Here is an 18635-nt window from a genome sequence, read left to right as displayed (position 1 = left end):
TCCAGGTTCTACTGGACCCGGTTCCTCCTGAAGTCTAAAGCCTTAGCTGCTTTGGAAGCAGTCCAACCTGAAACCTGTACTTGTGTTGTAGTTCTTGACCGGAGTGTTCTAGTAAAGGGGAAATGGACCCAGAACCGGCCTTAGTTCTCACCTCCACTCCATGTCCGTAGGTGGTTCTGGTTCTCCTTTGGGAGGTTCTGGAGGTCATCATCTGGGATCTCGTCTTGAACAAGGATTGACTTTAGGAGCACTCCAGCATGTCCTGACAGTACATGTTTCATCTTAGTTGTCATGGATGAAACACGTTGGACTTGTTTTTGGAGCCCATTTGGATCAGAACCGGGCGTTTGGATCCGAGCTGTCCATGAAACGTCTACGTTCCGGAGTGAAATCGGGCCCATCTGCGGCCCACACCCACTCTCACTTGACAAGGAGGTAGGAGTGTCTGACCCAGAACCAGAACCAAAGCCTGGTGACATCATCCAGAGATCTTCTGGGTCTCCTCCCCTTTGCCCCAGAATGCATTGGGGTTTCCACTCTAGGGATGACATCATGATCCCTCTCTCTGGGTCTAGTGTCGGATCTGCTGGGTGGACTTCTTTCCTGACTGGAGAAAAAACACGTTCAATGATTCTTCCTTTAATAAGATGCTTTAAGCATTCACTCGTTCATCTCGTCATATCAGCCAAATCATCCCAAAAACCTCCCTCCTGATCCGTAAACGCTCGGGAGTAAACACGCTCACAGGAGGGAAATTCCTGCTGGTTAGAGAAGATTAAACTCCTCTTCCTCGCTTGCATTCAGCCCAAATGCTTCCTTTATCTGAAGCACTTTGGATAATGGGAATGTCAGAAAGAGCTCGGGTTAAATGATTAGTATTCATGAGGAAAGGCTTCAAACGGGAGTTCATAAGATACTGAATCAGAAAGCGGTTCTAGACGGGAAGGCAGGAGGAACTCTGGGTTTCATCAGACGGCAGAAACCACCATCTAACCAGTCAGGAGATGACCCCTGGAGCAGAACCAGGAAACATCTTCCCAACGTTCCCTCAGTACAGTTATGGAAGCCTTTAGTTCTCTAAAGCTCTTTAAGCTTTTACCCGCTTTCTTTTACTTTCAGTTGAACATTTATTACCGTTTAGTTTCTTTGTCATGCAGTGTTTAAGCTCCACCCACAGACTAATCCCCACCTTTTCAGCCCCTGATTGGTTCATGTGTCCATGTAGCGGCCTGCTGATGGTCGGATGTAGCTGACTCCAGCTCCCCTTCACCCACGCGTGTTTCCATCAGGAAGGTCCTGAAAATCTCCCGATGGAGAAAAACTGGGAGGAAGCTTAAGGGACAAACCCTCAGGAGTTCTGCTCAAACACGGTTCTGGTTTCACTGACACCACACACACACGCACGCACGCACGCACGCACACACACAATCCACCCCCCTCCCAGCGGATGGAAACCCACACAGCTCAGAGACCAGTGTGTGTGTGTGTGTGTGTGTGTGTGGGGGGGGGGGGGGGGGGGTCTCTCCAGAGGTTAATTAGCCCACTTAAACTGGTCGTATCACAGCCGAGTCCAGGTCCTGCTGGTAAACTGGTCCATGGAGGTCTGTCCAGCAGCACTGAGCAGCGCTAACAGAACCGTTAAAATGCTCTCATGTGATTTATGGAAATCAAAGCATAAATATCTTCCCATTTAACAAACTGTGTGTTTCCTGGTTGGTTTTCAGACGAGTTTGGAGCTGAAGGATTCTCAGGACAAGCCTTCTCTCATGGAGGCTCCTTCAGAGCAGATCCTCCATCACAGGACCAGAGTCTGGGTCCAGGTCCCGCCTCGGAAATCGGCTTTGCTCCCGGTCCAGGCCCAGTCCCAATGGACCCTCCAACCACAAACTACAACAACATCCAGATCCCACCAGGTGCCCACGCTCCAGCCAACTCACCAGCTGAGCTGCCGCATCCTTCAGGTACCCCTCAGCAACTTCCTGTCATGTCCTTCAAACAAACATCGGGATCAGAAAAAATAAAGTTAACAGCTGAAATAGCAGGAAATAAGCCAGTTAAAGAGCAGATTGCAGAAGAAAGTAGTCGAGTGTGGAAAGTGGTCAGTGTGTCCTCCAGCAGTCTAAGCCTATAGCAGCATAACTACAGAGATAACTCTGGATAACCTAGCCTTTTAGATGGAGGCATGTTGGAGGCAGGGCAAGGGAGAGCCGTCTTTTCTGACTGTACACTCCACCTCCCTCTACTCCCCCACTTGTCCAGATCTGAGCTAACATCAGATTTTAAAGAGCAAGTCACCCACCCCCAAATAAACTTTTTTTTTTTTGCTGATAAACTAAATAAACAAGTATCTACACGTGTCTGCAGACACGTGTCGTCAATAATTTGGCACTTCAGTGCATCTTAGTTAAAATTTAAATATTCTGCCTAAAACTGGCAGTGTTGTGCCGTTGTCAGGTAAAAACTCTGCACTGTATTTTAATTTAAATCTGCCACCGCTATTGGCTAAGAGGTATGCTACGATGTAAACTGGTACATTATGATGTCACAATGCTGTCGTGAGCCTGTGTGTGTGTGTATTTGTTAGCAGCTCCGCCTTCTCGGTCTGCCAGGCAACAGCATGTGTTGCATTTTTCAAACATGAAGTGAGAGTGGAGTTAGACTCTGGTAGGGGTTGACTTGCTCTTTAACCATAGGCCCTATCAAATAAAAATGTTTTAAGCCTATTCTTAAAAATAGACAAGGTGTCTGCCTCATGAACTAAAGCTAGGAGCTGGTTCCACAAGAGAGGAGCCTGATGACTAAAAGATCTGCCTCCCATCCTATTTTTAGATATTCTGGGAACCACCAGTAAACCTGCAGTCTGAGAGCGAAGTGATCGGTTAGGAACGTATGGAACAATCAGGTCACTGATGTATGATGGAGCTTGGTTATTAAGAGCTTTATATGTGAGAGGGAGGATCTTCTCAGGCAGCCAATGTAGGGAAGCTGAGGAGAAATGTGATTTGTTTGTGGCCAAAAGAGATCCTGGATTTCTGAGACATTTTGGGATTTTCTTGGGTCGAGACAAATGGAGGCTTTAATTTTTAAACAAAAGTGAGAACGTGGGCGATGATGTTTTTGCCTGTTTGTTTGGATGTTAGCCAAACATCTCCTGATCCAGTGGACAGATCCTGCTCTTTTAGCAAAGATTAGGTGTCAGTGTCAGTTGGATTCAAGATGGCTGCCATGGCTGATCTACGTCAGCGGACAGTGAAACCTCTCTGACGAGAAAGATCAGATGAAACCATGTTTTTATGAATTTTTTTCATTTTTGAAACTGGATTTTTGTGAAAAACTAGAAATTTTTTTATACTCAACTCATTAAAGTTGTCTCAAGCAGTTTCCTCCAGTGAGTCGAGTTCCTTTAAGCTGTTTGTCTGCTGCACTGGAGGCAACTGCCCTCCTCCCTCAGACACACACACACACACACACACACACACACACACACACACACACACACACACACACACACACACACACACACACACACACACACACACACACACACACACACACACACACACACACACACACACACACACACACACACACACACTCACTCACTCACTCACTCACTCACTCACTCACTCACTCACTCACTCACTCACTCACTCTCAAATAAGTGTGTGTGTGTTTTAAGGCAAAATTCCAACATGTAGTCTCTGTATTAAGATCACACACGTCTCTTGTGCTGTGGGCTGGCACAGGAAGTGCAAACACACATTTAGTTGAGTTGTTGTCGTTTTGCTGCTTCATCAAGTCTCTGCCCAGTGATGAAGACCGGATGAAGAGGAATGGGTCGGCACTCGTCCAGAGCACAGACGAGGTGTTTTCTCTCTGATGGAGAACGATTTTAATTTATCCCCTGAGAGTTTATTAGAGAGGGGTGTGTGTGTGTGTGTGCGTGTGCATTTTAGTATGAACATAAATCTATTTGAAAGAATTCCTCTCATATATAAGAACGCTCCAGATTCCTAGGAGGTCTGTTAATCATTTTCCATACAAACAAATCCAGTTGTGTTAAATCTCTGGAGACGAGTGTTTTCTAGACGAGTCTGTGGTGAGACCATCTGTCTGACCGAACCGGATTGTGAAACCATACCAGGACCTGTCTCTGCGCTGGGTTCACTTCTCGTGTCTCTGGTTCTGGATCCATCTCCGTGATGCAGCACTCGGCTCAGAAAAGGATCTGCAGCGCCTCGCGTAGATGAAATTGTCGGCTCGTATCGACCAGACGTAGCGCCCGACCACACCAGTCCAAAATTTGAGACAGAGCAAGAAATGATTCATTAAATATTGATCTGCGACGCCCCTTAAGAGTTTTGTACACTTTGAGTGTTTCAGTCATTAAAGAATCACTCAACATTTGGGATTCTCCCCAGCTGGTAACATCTGGAGTTTGTAATTATTTGAACCATGTGGGATGACCTCGTTGTGAATAAAGCTTGGCAGCTCGATGCAGGCAGACATCTGGGTGGAGAAGTCATTAGGTTTATTTAGAGAAGTAACTGCAGAGAGCAGGAAACAAACTTTTACATGAATTCCAACTTTACTCTAATTTATTTTTTATTGAATAGTTCAAGAGAAAAAGGTAGAATGCGTTCTAGGTGTCCCAAGACACGTTGTAGGGGAAATGTTTATCGGCTGGCCAGAGAACACCGTGGGATTCCCCCAGAGGAGCTGGCCCATTTGACCGGTGACAGGGAATTCTGGGCCCCTTTGCTCAGGCTGATACTCCGGATAAGAGGATGAAAATGGATGGATGGATGAATATTTTATGTATAATATTTATTTACTTCTTTGTTGACCATCAGAAGCCGCTAAACCTGTACCTGCTCCTCGATCGGTTCCTACTGTTGATCACACACTTCTCAACGCCCAGCAGCAGGGCAAGACCCATCAAACACCTCAACTTTTACTTTACCTCACCCATCATTATCTCACTTAAAATTTCCTGGGTGACGGTGGCACAGGAGTTAAGGGCTCGTCCAGTAATCGGAAGGTTGCAGGTTCGAACCCCGCTCAGTTTGTCGCTGTCATTGTGTCCTTGGGCAAGACACTTAACCCCCCTTGCCTGCTGCTGGTGGTCGGAGGGACCGGTGGTGCCAGTACTCGGCAGCCTCGCCTCTGTCAGGGCAGCTGTGGCTACATCGTGGCTCATCCCCACCAGTGTGTGAATGGGTGAATGACTGTGTTGTAAAGCACCTTGGGGGGTTCCAGGACTCTAGAAGGTGCTATATCAAATACAGGCCATTTACCATTTTTTTCTACCTTATTCATCATTACCTCATCCAAACATTATCTCACCCATCATTACCTCACCTATCATTACATCACCCATTGTTACCTCATCTAAAATTACCTCACCCAAACATTACCTCATCTAATATTACCTCACCCAAACCTTACTTCACCGATCATTACCTTACCCATCATTAATGACCTCACTTAACATTACCTCACCCATCATTACCTCATCTAACGTTACTTCACCCAAACATTACCTCATCTAATATTACCTCACCAAAACATTACCTCATCTAATATTACCTCACCCGTCATTAATGACCTCACTTAACATTACCTCATCCATCATTACCTCATCTAATATTACCTCACCCATCATTAATGACCTCACTTAACATTACATCACCCATCATTACCTCATCTAACATTACCTCACCCAAACATTACCTAATCTAATATTACCTCACCCAAACATTACCTAATCTAATATTTCCTCACCCAAACATTACCTCATCTAATATTACCTCACCCATCATTAATTACCTCACTTAATATTACCTCACCCATCATTACCTCACTTAATATTACCTTACCCATCATGACCTCATCAAACATTACCTCACCCATCATTACCTCACCTATCATCACCTCATCTAACATTACGTCACCCATCATTACCTCACCCGTCATTACCTCATGTAACATTACCTCACCCAAAACCATTACCTCATCTAACATTATCTCATCCAAAACCATTACCTCACTCATCATTACCTCATCTAACATTACCTCACCCAGTGTAAATAAGCTTGCTCTGTCCCTTGTTGCTGTCAATCATCTTTGTTTTTAACTCTACAACCCTCTAAGAGTGAACAACTAATGAAATAAGCCTGTTTGAAAATTCTATCTGATGCAATGGAAATGCAACCTATGGAACAAAGAAAATCTGTTCTGCATCTGATTCTGTGCTTTTCCCTCAGCCTATAAAGTGTCTGGTTGAGGTACTATGAATATGTGAAAGATAACAGATGAAGCATAGCTCTGCTGGTATGAGGATGTGTCCCACAATCAGCCGAGGATCAGAGCTGATTATGTGAGGATGATTACAGGCTTTTTACCCAATCGGAGTAGAAGTTTGTTCTTTTTTCCTGAACATCAAATGAGGTAAAATGAGCAGTGACAAAAGCATCACGGCTGGAGATGTTGATGTGCAACCTATCATTACAACCCCAGCTCCCGGCCTCCTCTTCATGTCTGTCTGGTTGGTGTGGTTGAGAGGGGTTCATTTTCCTGTAAATCACTCAGAGCTCCCGCTGCTTGTACCAGTTCACCTCAGCTTTACTTTCTCTGTAGTCTTTGTTTGGGATACGTGGTGCTTTCTAATTTGGTACCAGCTGATGCCTTTCTCTGTTCTGTAGTTCGACAAAAATGAAGGCTTTAGTTCTAAAGCCGAGTTCATTTGAAAGGTTTTAACTTTGTTGTTCTGCAGTCGAGCTGCTCTACGACACAAACGTCTTTTCCTTTTGCATCAAAACCAGCTGAAGAAGTTTGAGTCCAAATGCTTCTGAATGAACTGAGGTGTGTGTGTGTGTGTGTCATTAATGCTTGTTTTATGCGGGGGGGATCATTGTTTACTGACCTCTTCATGATTAAAAGTCGTCTGCTTGGTTTCCTCGGAAACGTTGAGGTTTTCCTCGGAGGTCTGCTGACCTGCTCCAACCTGAATAATTCAGACGTGAAATCGGCCGCAGCGCAGCTGAAAGATGAAAACGTTAGCTTCGGGCGCATGGACAGAGCGAATAACTCGGGCTTTTACCTTTTATCTGATTTCTCTTTTAATTAAAAAGTAATGGCCTGTTTGAGGAACGCATTAGGTTTGGTCTGAGCACACTAATGAAGAATAATCCTTCCCACTTTGCTCCATTAAAAGCTGTCTCAGGACTGGGAAGAGGAGAGTCATTACCCGTAAGGACGTGCTCCTGTTTCAGTAAGCGGCTCTCGTTAGTTTGAACCTTTTTTACGTCTTTATGATCACATGATCATCAAAGACAAGAAGATGCTTCATTATAACTACGTTTTCATTTCACTCCAATAGAACCAAGCTGGAAGTTTGCGTCCCAGATCCCAGTCAGTCATGGACCTTTATTCTTATTTCTGTGGAGGATCACAGAGTAGGGAGACAGTTAACATCCACACATCACAGTTAAGCTTCTGGGACTAAGATCCAGAACATAGACAAACCCAAGACCCGTAGCTGCTGTTAACGGAAAACGTCCTCAGCCCTTCCAAAATGACACCACCGTCCTTGGCGTCCTGCCCTGGACCAACACCTTCATCACGTCGATCCCGAAACATCTCTGCCGTAGCTTTTTTAATGCCTTTGACGTGGTTCTGTAACAACAATAACTGGAAAAAGTAAACTTTTCATTCATTCATTCATTCATTCATCTATTTATTTATAAAGCATCCTAACACCCTCTGTTAGGGTGGCCCAAAGTGCCGTACACGTTAAACATGATAAGAAGTCTTTAAAATAAGGATAAAGCAACTGGACTCATTAAAGGCTCACCAAAAGCAATTAAAACCAAAGAAACGTCCTTAATATTAACCTATGCCCTGCTAGAGAGCCGGGGGGGGGGGGGGGGGGGGGGCTGTAATGTTGTTGAGCTGGATCCAACCGGCATACATCTCTAGGAAAATGTGACAGCAGTCCTTGGGTTAGCTGACTAAATAGATTATTTAACCTTTCCATTCGTTTGTTAATGGCAGCCGGTAAAGCAGAGTACCTGAAACAACACTGTGCCGTGTTGGCATTCCTGTTCCGGACCTGAGTCACTGGGACCATTGTTGTCTTTATCTTTTCCCACAAGAGCTTTCCTGGAAAACTCCTTCGTGAAGGTTTCAGACTCCAGCTGAAAGACTTTTCTTTTGATTTCTGCATTCACCTGAAATTAAACGAGGCCTATCAATCGTTCTGTTTCCTTAAATGTGCAGTTTCTCCTCCTGCATACTCACCTAAAAGCTTCATTAGATCCAGCAACAGACAGGTAAATAAGAACAATGAGCTTTAATAAGGCAGCAACGGTTTCCTATTACTGACGTTTATCCATATCCATACTGCTGCCCAAGTACAGGAACAGACTTAATAACAGAATTAAATTATTAAAACTGTGACTGTAAAAGAACAATAAAGACGCCACGGCCTCGTCCCACTCCAACCTAAACATTCCTACTGGGAGTCTGTTTGTCGCTCATTGGGCGAACATTCCACAAAGTCTGTGCAAGGGCAATATCAGGCCAATTCTCTCATGGTTCCAGTTTGGATGATGGAATAACCAATAAACCCTGTTGGGAAGACCGGAGAGGACAAGACGGGTCATTTTAATGTAAGAAATAACCCAATTTGGATGAGTACCACCGACCAAAGACAGATACCAGGATCTGAAAATTGACCCGATACCAGAAAGACACAAGAGAAGGGCTGCTGAGATTGGATTAATAATGTACCTCGATTTTTCCCCCCGCCAACAATCTGTCCGCACAATATAATAATAATATTAATATTAAATTTTAATTAAAGCGCCTTTCTAGGAACTCAAGGTCACTGTACCACAAATTAGTAAAAATCAAGGTAAAAGCAAGCTAAAACAAATGACTTGTAAAACTCCAGAGAACAACAAACAAAGTCAGATAACAGAAAAACAAATGTAGGACCATCTAGTCTTAAGATAGGCTCCTGGCCTTTTTCTGCATAAAGGAAGACAAGAACCACGGTATCCAGCAAGGGCGTAGATTCAGTTCAAGTCAGTTTATTTCTAAAGTGCCAAATCAGGACCAGAGTCGCATCAAGTCACTGACTAGTGTCAGAGTCTTTACAGCAATCATGATACTACACTCTGTTCCAAATTATCATGAAAATTCTATTTAAGTGTCACTGATTCCAATATAGTATAGTGCATTTACTAATGTGTTTATGTGTCTCAGACTTTATCAATCAATCAACTTTATTTATAGAGCACTTAATCCTACAATACATGCAACTCTAAGTGCTTAACAAATTGAAAAGGCCCCACATACCCACATTCCCTCCCATCTCCAGAATTTTAAAAACAGTCTGACAATAAAAAACCCTTCACAACACTCCTCCACCGACGCGCGCGCACGCACACATACACACACACACGCACATACATGCCCCCTTCCCCATGGTAAAAAACACGATTGGCTGAGATCAGATGAGCCAGACCAGCTAAGATAAGGATAAGGAAACGCCATCAGGGGAGCCATCCACCCCGACAGCAGCAGATCCACAGCAGCAGCCAAGGCACTGACACCGGGCACCCAGGGCAGGGAGGGCAGAGACCCCCACCACCACCCAGGCACTCATGGAAAGCACCCAGGCCGCCACTGCCGACCACCGCCGCCGGGGCAGAGGGCTCCCACAGAGGAAGCACTGGAAAAGGTTAAATTAAGGTTAAAATATAAAATGAGCTAAAATGAGAATTATAATACAAAAAGTTATATAGATATTAAAATAATATTGATCATAAATCAAAGTAAAAAGCACGTATAAAGAAAGAATACATTAAATAAATAAAATAAAATAAACAGATAAAATAAATACTTTAATTAATTAATTAATTAATTTAAAAAGTGAGAGTATTCAGTTATAAGCTAAGCTAAAAAGATGGGTCTTGAGTCTGTTTCTATCATGAATGTTCTCACCAGCCCTGAGGTCCCCTGGCAGCTCGTTCCAGAGGCGAGGACCGTAGTACTGGAAAGACGCCTTGCCGTGAATATGTGTCCTAACTTTAGGGATGACAAGGATATGGCTGCCAGAGGAGCGCAGAGACCATGTGGGTTCATACGGTAAAAGCAGTTCTGAAAGATAAGAAGGCCCAAGACCATTAAGACACCTAAAAACCGTTAAAAGTATTTAACGGGCGAATTTGTCCTTCATTCTCCTCCAACTCTTCATGTGGTCACCACCTCTAAACCCAGATTTTCCATCGTTTTCATCCACGTTTTCTCCATATTTTGTACTCCTTTAGTCACGGGTGAATACATTTTCATATTTTCTGACTTGAGGTTTCTCCGTCAAAATAAATGATCAAATAAGGCAAATATCTGGTCAATGCGAACCCTGCCATCATTTTGTTTTGTATATGAACTGATACCGATGTAACATCCTGCAGGAATGGAGTGAAGGCCAGTTAACGAGTGAGTACAGATCACAATGATGAGTAGTGAAAGGGGCACCAGTGACCAAAGGGGTTGCTGAGTGATAAATGACATCGAGAAGTTTTTAGGAAGCAGTCCTATAAATGATGTCACTGTGATCTAAGATGGAAGGATTGTCATGTTGACCAAGGTTTGCTTTGCAGAATGAGTAAAGGATGACCTGTTGCTATAGAAACCCAAGTCTAGACTTGACTTTAGAAAGTGAATGTCAGATGAAAGTGTGCTGCCAAGTTGTAGTTCTGTACCATCCAGGGAAACAATAATAGAGTGGCAGGTTGATTGTGGAAAGTTACAGTTGAAGATCATGAACTTTGAGCTGAAGGTTGGAGAAGGCATGTTGAGGATGATTAAAGTTGTGCTGCAAGGAGGACAGAGCTGTGTTCAAGGAAAAACTGCATGCATATAAAATGGTGTCGTCTGCATATAAATGTGTATGAGAACTGTCAACAGCATGATTGGTGTTAACATAGATTTTGAATAAGGCTGGGCCCAGTATCGGCCCTTGAGGAACACCCATAGATAGAGGTAGAAGAGCAGGTTGGGAACCCTCTGTTCTCACTCCTGGACCACTCCAGGGATGCTTGAGAAAGTCATACGTACCGCCCTGATGTGGAGGAAAGATGGCCACCTCGTTTAGAGATCATGGCTGCATCTCCAACATCCCCTCGCCCCTGAAGCTCCGGAGGGGGGGCTGTAGGGTTAGGGTTTGGTTTCTTCTCTGAATGTCTAAATCTTCTCCTAAAAGATTCGTGCTTTCTGACCAACTCCCATCTCTTTGGCAACATTTTCTATGAACTTTTCCAGTCTTCTCCCTCCTGTTTCCATCGGACTCGTCCCGTCTTTGGGAATATTTGAGAGTAATTGGCTGTGGAATTAGAGGCCCATGGTGCAAAATAATTCACTCTTCCTGCCGTGTTTCTGCAGAATACTTAAGAGCAGAGGACCGTGTTTTATGAGTTCCCTTCAGCCAGCAGACGCCTGCTTCAGCATGAACCTCTGCTGAGGAAAGTTCCCGGGACCGTCAGCGGTCCTTAGAGGCTCCCAGAGGGTCTCCTTAAGGCATGGGAATAATTAGCTTTGGTTGATGTTAATACCAGAACTTAACTCTGAGAGGGAACATGTTCTCATCTGTGGATTTGGTCCTTCTGTTAGAGAGTAGAGTGTTGAGCTGATATGGTTTCTACATCCCATAATAAGCCTCTGACATAGCAGTGGAACCATAAGTTGATGATCACAAGTCTTTAAGCATACTGGACCAGACAAGACAAAGCTATAGTGGGTTACATGGACTAAATCCTCATCATCTGAGCTGAAACCATTTTAATCAGCTGTAAGAGTCATCAATGGCTTTCGCAGGAATTCTGCTCTTGTCCGCCCGGGAAGTCTTCTTTAATGAATCTGTAGTTTCTGAGGAGAGCTGGAGTAAAGGCACCAATCAGGCTGTCTGCTTTAGGTTTAGACTTTTTTTCCCTCTTGACGATTTTTATCTCTGGAATCAATCGTTGTTCCATCTGGTTTTACATGGAAAGACGGAAGTTAACCTGCAACCTCTAAACACCCACAGTCCTTCTGCTGCTCTGCAGAAATCAGCTGTGAACAGACACGGTCATGTGTGGAACGTGAATGTTCTTTGAAACATTTACAGTGCTAGGCATAAATGAGTTCATCAACTTTAAAAAGCATGAATTTAATCGGCAGCTCAATGAACAAAAGAGCAATTTTCAGAATTTTCCCAAGGCTGGTTTATTGAACACTTGTTTAACTCCATAACATGTAATGAAGGTTAATAATTTTACTTGGTTCCCAAAATCTTCAGTTTTACTAAAACTGGTTGAAACAAAAATGAAGACACCCCACAACAAAAACTACCACATTTAGTATTTAGTATTACCCCCGTGGTTTTCAAGGACAGCACCAAGTCTTCTAGACATGGAATGAACAAGATGGCGACAGATTACAACATCTGTTTCCATTCTTCAACAAGAACCTCTTGGAGCCTGGATGCTGGATGGAGAGTGATGCTCACCCTGCTGCTTCAGAATTCCTCACAGGTGTTGGATTGGGTTCAGATCAGGAGACAGACTTGACCATTCTACCACATTCACCCTGTTTTTCTTCAGAGGTGCACCAGCAGCTTTAGATGTGTGTTCTGGATCGTTGTCATATTGGAAAAGTGCACGGAGTGATGGCAGCGTCTTCGCCTTCAGTTTAGAGCAGGACACTGTTGAGTTCATGATACCATCAATAAGATGCAGCTCCTCCACACCAGCAGCACTCATGCAGCCCCACGTGACACCGCCACCACCGTGCTTCACTGTAGCACCATGCATTTCTCTTAGAAATCCTCACCTTAATGAGGCCGTACACTTTTGAAATCATTAGTTTCAAAAACCGTGACCTTTGTCTCATCACTCCAGAATCTAGAGTGTCCTTCAGGATGGGCCCTAGCTAACCCTAGGTGTTCTTGTTTGTGCGTGGGCTTTAGGAGAGGCTTCCTTCGTGTCCACCGTATGGTGTCACGGGAAACGGTCTCTCCAGTTTGGCTTTCCACTGTCATGACTCCCATCCTTCACCCTCCTCTGCCTCCTCATTTCACCTTCATTCAGCTCACCTGGTCCCTTCACCAAGCTCCTGACAAGCCCTGTTTCCCTGGCAACCACAATCAACTCCATTCTTCTCACCTGTTCCTGTCATCAGTTTCATCCACTTCACCTGCTCCTGACACCTCAGCTCATCTCACACACCTGCTTCCCCTGCTATAAAAGAACCATCCTGCTATCCAGTCTCTGCCAGATTATTACAACCCTGCCAGTAAATTCTCCAGCTATTCTCCCTGCCTGATCTCTGCCTCCGGACCTTGTTTTTTTTCCTGACCCCTGCCTTGAACTCTGCCTGCCATAACGACCCTCGCCTGTCTTCTACTACGTCTCCAGCCTGCTCCCTGTACCTGCTTGTGCCGATCTGGTTTTGACTCGTGCCTGCCCTCCGACTCTGTCTCCAGCCTCTCCCACCTGGTAACTCAGCATCCTAATAAAGACTTTTTAATTTACTCTCATTGTGTTTGGCGTCTTCACGGGTCTTCTGAGTTCAGCTCGTGACGTCCACTGCTTTAGATAACTGCAGTGAACTTGCATGGTGATGGTCTTCAACCCTTCTCATCAGAAGATGCTTTTGTCCAGATGTTAACTTCTGTGGACGGCCTGGACGTCTCTGTAAGACGGTTGCACTCAGTGGTGGACTGGTAATCAGGAAAACCGGCGACTTTCCCGTAGGGTGGGCGATATGGAAAAAAAATCTTATCACAATTTTGTTTTTGCAAAATCACAATTTTTTTTTCTATTTTGACAATTCAGACATCTTGGAAGTTGTTTACCATTAAAATACAAACATTTAAAATCATACCCCTTCACAGAAAATAGGATAAAAGATTTCAGAATCCAAAAAAATCTTAAACTCCATTCTGTCTATCAATCTACAGGCGAGAGCCAGAGATCCATGTCTCAAATGTCTCACAGACACTTTCATTTAATTACAGATTTATAATTAATGTAAAATAATTTAAATTCTATCTAGAGCAGGCTCATATTCTATCATCCACAATATTCCCAGTAATTATTTCCTGTCCAGAGGAAAAATCTATCATGCTAAACTAAATTCATGATGCATCCTCATCTCATGTATTCTCTAGTTAGCATTACACTCCCTGTTAAACTCACTATTTGCCCCTCATTGCTCTCCGTAGCTGTTTCCTGATGACGTGGGTGAGGGCGGCAGCCATGTTGAATAGGCCCGCTAAAACGCACACAAACGTCTCCAAATATCAAAGTCACAAAGATGAATGCAAAGTTTAGAACAGAACATTGATCCAGAGGTTTCCTGATCGAGGAGATGCCTGAGAATACACTCAGTGACCGCTTAGAGGCAGAGCAAGCTAGAGGCTAATGCTAGCAGCTAGCCGCTATAATCGAGTATGGTGTGCTACTTCAAAGATTCATAATCATTTATGTCCGCATCTTAATGCATCGATTAGATTATTTTCCTCTGCTCTACCGAGACCCCAGCTAAACAAACAACACACTGCCTTAGACGAACCTAGCTACAATTCTGAGGACCCTTAGCTACTTTCTGTAGAACTTTCTTCTAGATATTTCCTGCAAATTAGCAACAAAATAGCCATTTTCGCTTCGAACTGTTCTTTGGTTTGACGTTGTTTCTGGTGTCATCAAGGATTAAAAGTTACGGATACTGTGAATCGTACTATAGTGTAGCTCTTCTTGTAAAATGTCTGACTCCCATGCTGAAGGCCTGGGTTCGATTCTGGGTGTGAACATAGTTCATTTAGAGTTTCTTTTTTACATTAATGGTATTTTTTTACAGTAAGATTCCCAAATTTTTATTTGAGACTTGCTGAACGGCATTGAATTCACAGATAAAAAAGATTTGGGTTCAACTTTCATTTTGGAACAATTTTTCAAGCAAGGGAAGGGAATGATCTGAGCATGCAGGAGGACTGACCCATCATAAACCTTTGTCGGCTGTGCTGAAGAGAAAGGTACAGAACCAAATTATTTCATTAATTAGCTGCGCGCTCTCCTGTACTCTGTCCTCCAGGCCACACACACGCACACGGGACTGTCTGAGCTGTTATTTTCGTTAAGGAGTGTGCGCTTACAGCATGCACGCCTCGTGCACGAGCCTACTATTGAAGCTGCCGTTACGCTTTTGGCCTGAGGGGGCAATTACGAGCATAAAAATTCTTAACTCCGTAAAGTCCCTTTAAGGCTCTGGATGTTGTGGGGCTGTGTTGGCTGACGCGGCTCTGCAATATCGCGTGGACATCGGGGGCAGTCCCACTGGACTGGCAGACCAGGGTGGTGGTCCCCTTTTTTAAAAAGGGGTACCGCAGGGTGTGTTCCAACTACAGTGGGATCACACTCCTGAGCCTTCCTGGTAAGGTCTATTCAGGGGTTCTGGAGAGGAGGGTCCGTCGGATTGTTGAACGTCAGATTCAGGAGGAGCAATGTGGTTTTCGTCCTGGCCGTGGAACACTGGACCAGCTCTATACCCTTAGGGGGATCCTGGAGGGTGCGTGGGAATTTGCCCAACCTTTCTACATATGATTTGTGGATTTGGATAAGGCATTTGACCGCGTCCCTCGGGGGGCCCTGTGGGGGGTACTCCGGGAGTATGGGGTACCAGGCCCTCTGATAAGGGTTCTTAGGTCCCTGTATGACCGGTGTCAGAGCTTGGTCTGCATTGCCGGCAGTAAGTCGGGCTCGTTCCCAGTGAGAGTTGGACTCTGCCAAGGCTGCCCTTTGTCACCGATTCTATTCATAACCTTCATGGACAGGATTTCTAGGCGCAGCCAAAGTGTGGAGCGCATCCGTTTTGGTGGCCTGAGGATCAGGTCTCTGCTTTTTGCAGTTGATGTGGTCCTGTTGGCTTCATCAGAACGTAAGCTTCAGCTTTGGCTGGAGCGGTTTGCAGCCGAGTGTGAAGCAGCTGGGATGAGAATCAGCTCCTCTAAATCTGAGACCATGGTCTTGATTCGGAATTGGGTAGAATACCTTCTCCGGGTCAGGGATGAGGTTCTGCCCCGAGGAGTTTAAGTTTCTCGGGATCTTGTTCAGGAGTGAGGGAAAACTGGAGTGTGAGATCGATAGGCGGATTGGTGCTGCATCTGCAGTGATGCGGGCGTTGTACCGGTCTGTCGTGATGAAGAGAGAGCCGAGTCAGAAGGCGAAGCTCTTGATTTACCAGTCGATCTACGTTCCTACCCTCACCTATAGTCATGAGCTTTGGGTAGTGACTGAAAGAACGAGATTGTGGATACAAGCGGCCGAAATGAGTTTTCTCCGAAGAGTGGCTGGGCTCTCCCTTAGAGATAGGGTGAGAAGCTCGGTCATTCGGGAGGGGCTCGGAGTAGACCCGCTGCTCCTCCACATCGAGAGGTGCCAGTTGAGGTGGCTCGGGTATCTGGTCAGGATGCTTCTTGGACGCCTCCCTGGTGAGGTTTTCCGGGCACGTCCAACCGGGAGGGGACCTAAAGGTAGACCTAGGACACGGTGGAGGGACTGTGTCTTTCACCTGGCCAGGGAACGCCTTGGGATTCCCCCAGAGGAGCTGGCCCAAATGGCTGGGGAGAGGGAAGTCTGGGCCTCTCGCCTTAGGCTACTGCTCCCGCGACCCGACTCCAGATAAGCGAATGAAAATGCATGGATGGATGGATGGATGGATATTTTTGTATTGTCTGGTTAGGGTTAGGGTTAACTGTTCAGCACTTTGGTCAGCCATCTGGCTGTGTTTTTAAAGCGCTATACAAATAAAGATGATGATGATGACGATGATGATGAAATGTGACCAACTAGCTGAAGCTACATGTGACTGGTGACACGTTGTTCTGCTGTAACGCTAAAGCAGAAACAACGGAGTCGGGGTTTCTTACTACAGCTGTTTCAGCAGAGCTCCCTTGTGGAACGTCACCAGCTGTCCAGGGCCTAGACCGGAAGCTAGTTTCTGTTTTTTCCCGCTCCGGTCACAAACATCAGATTTTCTGTAAATTCCAATCAAGAAAATCCAAAAACCTTTTTCATCTGAGGGTGTGATACTTCTTTACACACGCTGTTCAGAGGACTTTTGCCTCTGGCCGATGTCTTTAAATGAAAGGATTTCTATGTGTTTGGAAAAATACACCATTCCCAAGGCAAGCGTGCGTGTGTGTATGTGTGTGTGCATGTGTGTGCGTGTGCGTGTGTGTGTGTGTGTGTGCGTGTGTGTGTGTGTGTGTGTGTGTGCGTGCGTGCGTGTGTGCGCGCGCGTACCAGTCTAAACATCAAAGCGAGGACCAAAACACATTTTACCTGCATACTGAAGACACTGAGGCTGGTCCTCAATTTGGGACGATGTCATAGATCTCTACCCGTTAGTTTTAGAGGTTTGGGGTGAATAAAGTTTTAGTTAAAGGTTAGGGTTAGGACTAGACTAGTTAGGACTAGACTAGTTAGGACTAGACTAGTTAGGGGGTAGGAACAATCCAGTCACTGAAATGAATGGAAGTCAGTGACGGTCCACACAACGAATGCTGAGAGAGAGAGAGAGAGAGAGAGAGAGAGAGAGAGAGAGAGAGAGAGAGAGAGAGAGAGAGAGAGAGAGAGAGAGGAGAAGAGAGAGAGAGAGAGAGAGAGAGAGAGAGAGAGAGAGAGAGAGAGAGAGAGAGAGAGAGAGAGAGAGAGAGAGAGAGAGAGAGAGAGAGAGAGAGAGAGAGAGAGAGAGAGAGAGAGAGAGAGAGAGAGAGAGAGAGAGAGAGAGAGAGAGAGAGAGGAGAGAGAGAGAGAGAGAGAGAGAGAGAGAGAGAGAGAGAGAGAGAGAGAGAGAGAGAGAGAGAGAGAGAGAGAGAGAGAGAGAGAGAGTAGAGAGAGAGAGAGAGAAGAGAGAGAGAGAGAGAGAGAGATTTTGTGTGTGTGTTTTTACTCAGACGTAATTTCATCAGATTTTTTTTCACATCACTGCTCCGATTTCCCCACCTTTGCCCCCCCCCCAGGCGGCGTCCATCTCACCCCGGAAGACTTCACGAGGGCTCAGAAGTTCTGTAAGTACGCTGGCAGCGCTCTGCAGTACGAAGATGTTGGTACGGCCATCCAGAACCTCCAGAAAGCGCTGAAACTTCTCACCACCGGCAAAGAATGAAGTCCTTGTCTTCTCCTGTCTGACCCCTCCCTCCTCCCCTCCCCCCGTGTTCTCCTCTATCCACGCTGATCTGGCCCCCAGCGAGCCAGCAGCAGCGCTCACGGACAGAATCGCATCACACGAGGACAGGATGAAGTTCTGCAGCAACAATGGTGTCCTGTGTGTGAGCGTGTGGTTCTTATTGACGGGATAACAGATGGACATGTGGACTCGGATCAAAGCCATCAGCTGGGGACGAGTTCATCCATCACCTTCCTGATTGTTTCACAGCAGATTAAATAAATGTCCTCCTTTAGTCTGTGAGATTAAAAACAACCTGAAACTAAATAATCTGTTTGTGGAAACATCTGATTCTTGAGTTTGTAGCGTTAAACTGAATGTTTTAACAGCAGGTCAAAGGTCAACCAGCTGCTCTGACCTGT

The 18635-nt window shown here is 45.2% G+C and overlaps 1 protein-coding gene across 2 annotated transcripts in view; it reads left to right on the top strand.

Moving 5' to 3' along the window:
* The window catches only part of vta1 (vesicle (multivesicular body) trafficking 1), a 29224-nt gene extending 10833 nt beyond the window's left edge, over positions 1-18391 (top strand). The window contains exons 6-8 of one of the 2 annotated variants that reach the window (XM_070544607.1): positions 1725-1961; positions 4854-4928; positions 18068-18391. In XM_070544607.1, coding sequence (XP_070400708.1) covers positions 1725-1961; positions 4854-4928; positions 18068-18213 — 458 coding nt within the window. In that variant the 3' untranslated portion in view covers positions 18214-18391. The remainder of the gene's footprint in view (positions 1-1724; positions 1962-4853; positions 4929-18067) is intronic. The other variant, XM_070544609.1, reaches the window with a different exon arrangement.
* The last annotated feature ends 244 nt before the right edge of the window (positions 18392-18635 follow it).

Source organism: Nothobranchius furzeri, chromosome 2 (genome assembly GCF_043380555.1).
Source record: "Nothobranchius furzeri strain GRZ-AD chromosome 2, NfurGRZ-RIMD1, whole genome shotgun sequence".
NCBI classification, from domain to species: domain Eukaryota; kingdom Metazoa; phylum Chordata; class Actinopteri; order Cyprinodontiformes; family Nothobranchiidae; genus Nothobranchius; species Nothobranchius furzeri.
The sequence above is the reverse complement of the archived record's forward strand: the minus strand, read 5'-3'. Positions and strand labels throughout refer to the sequence as shown.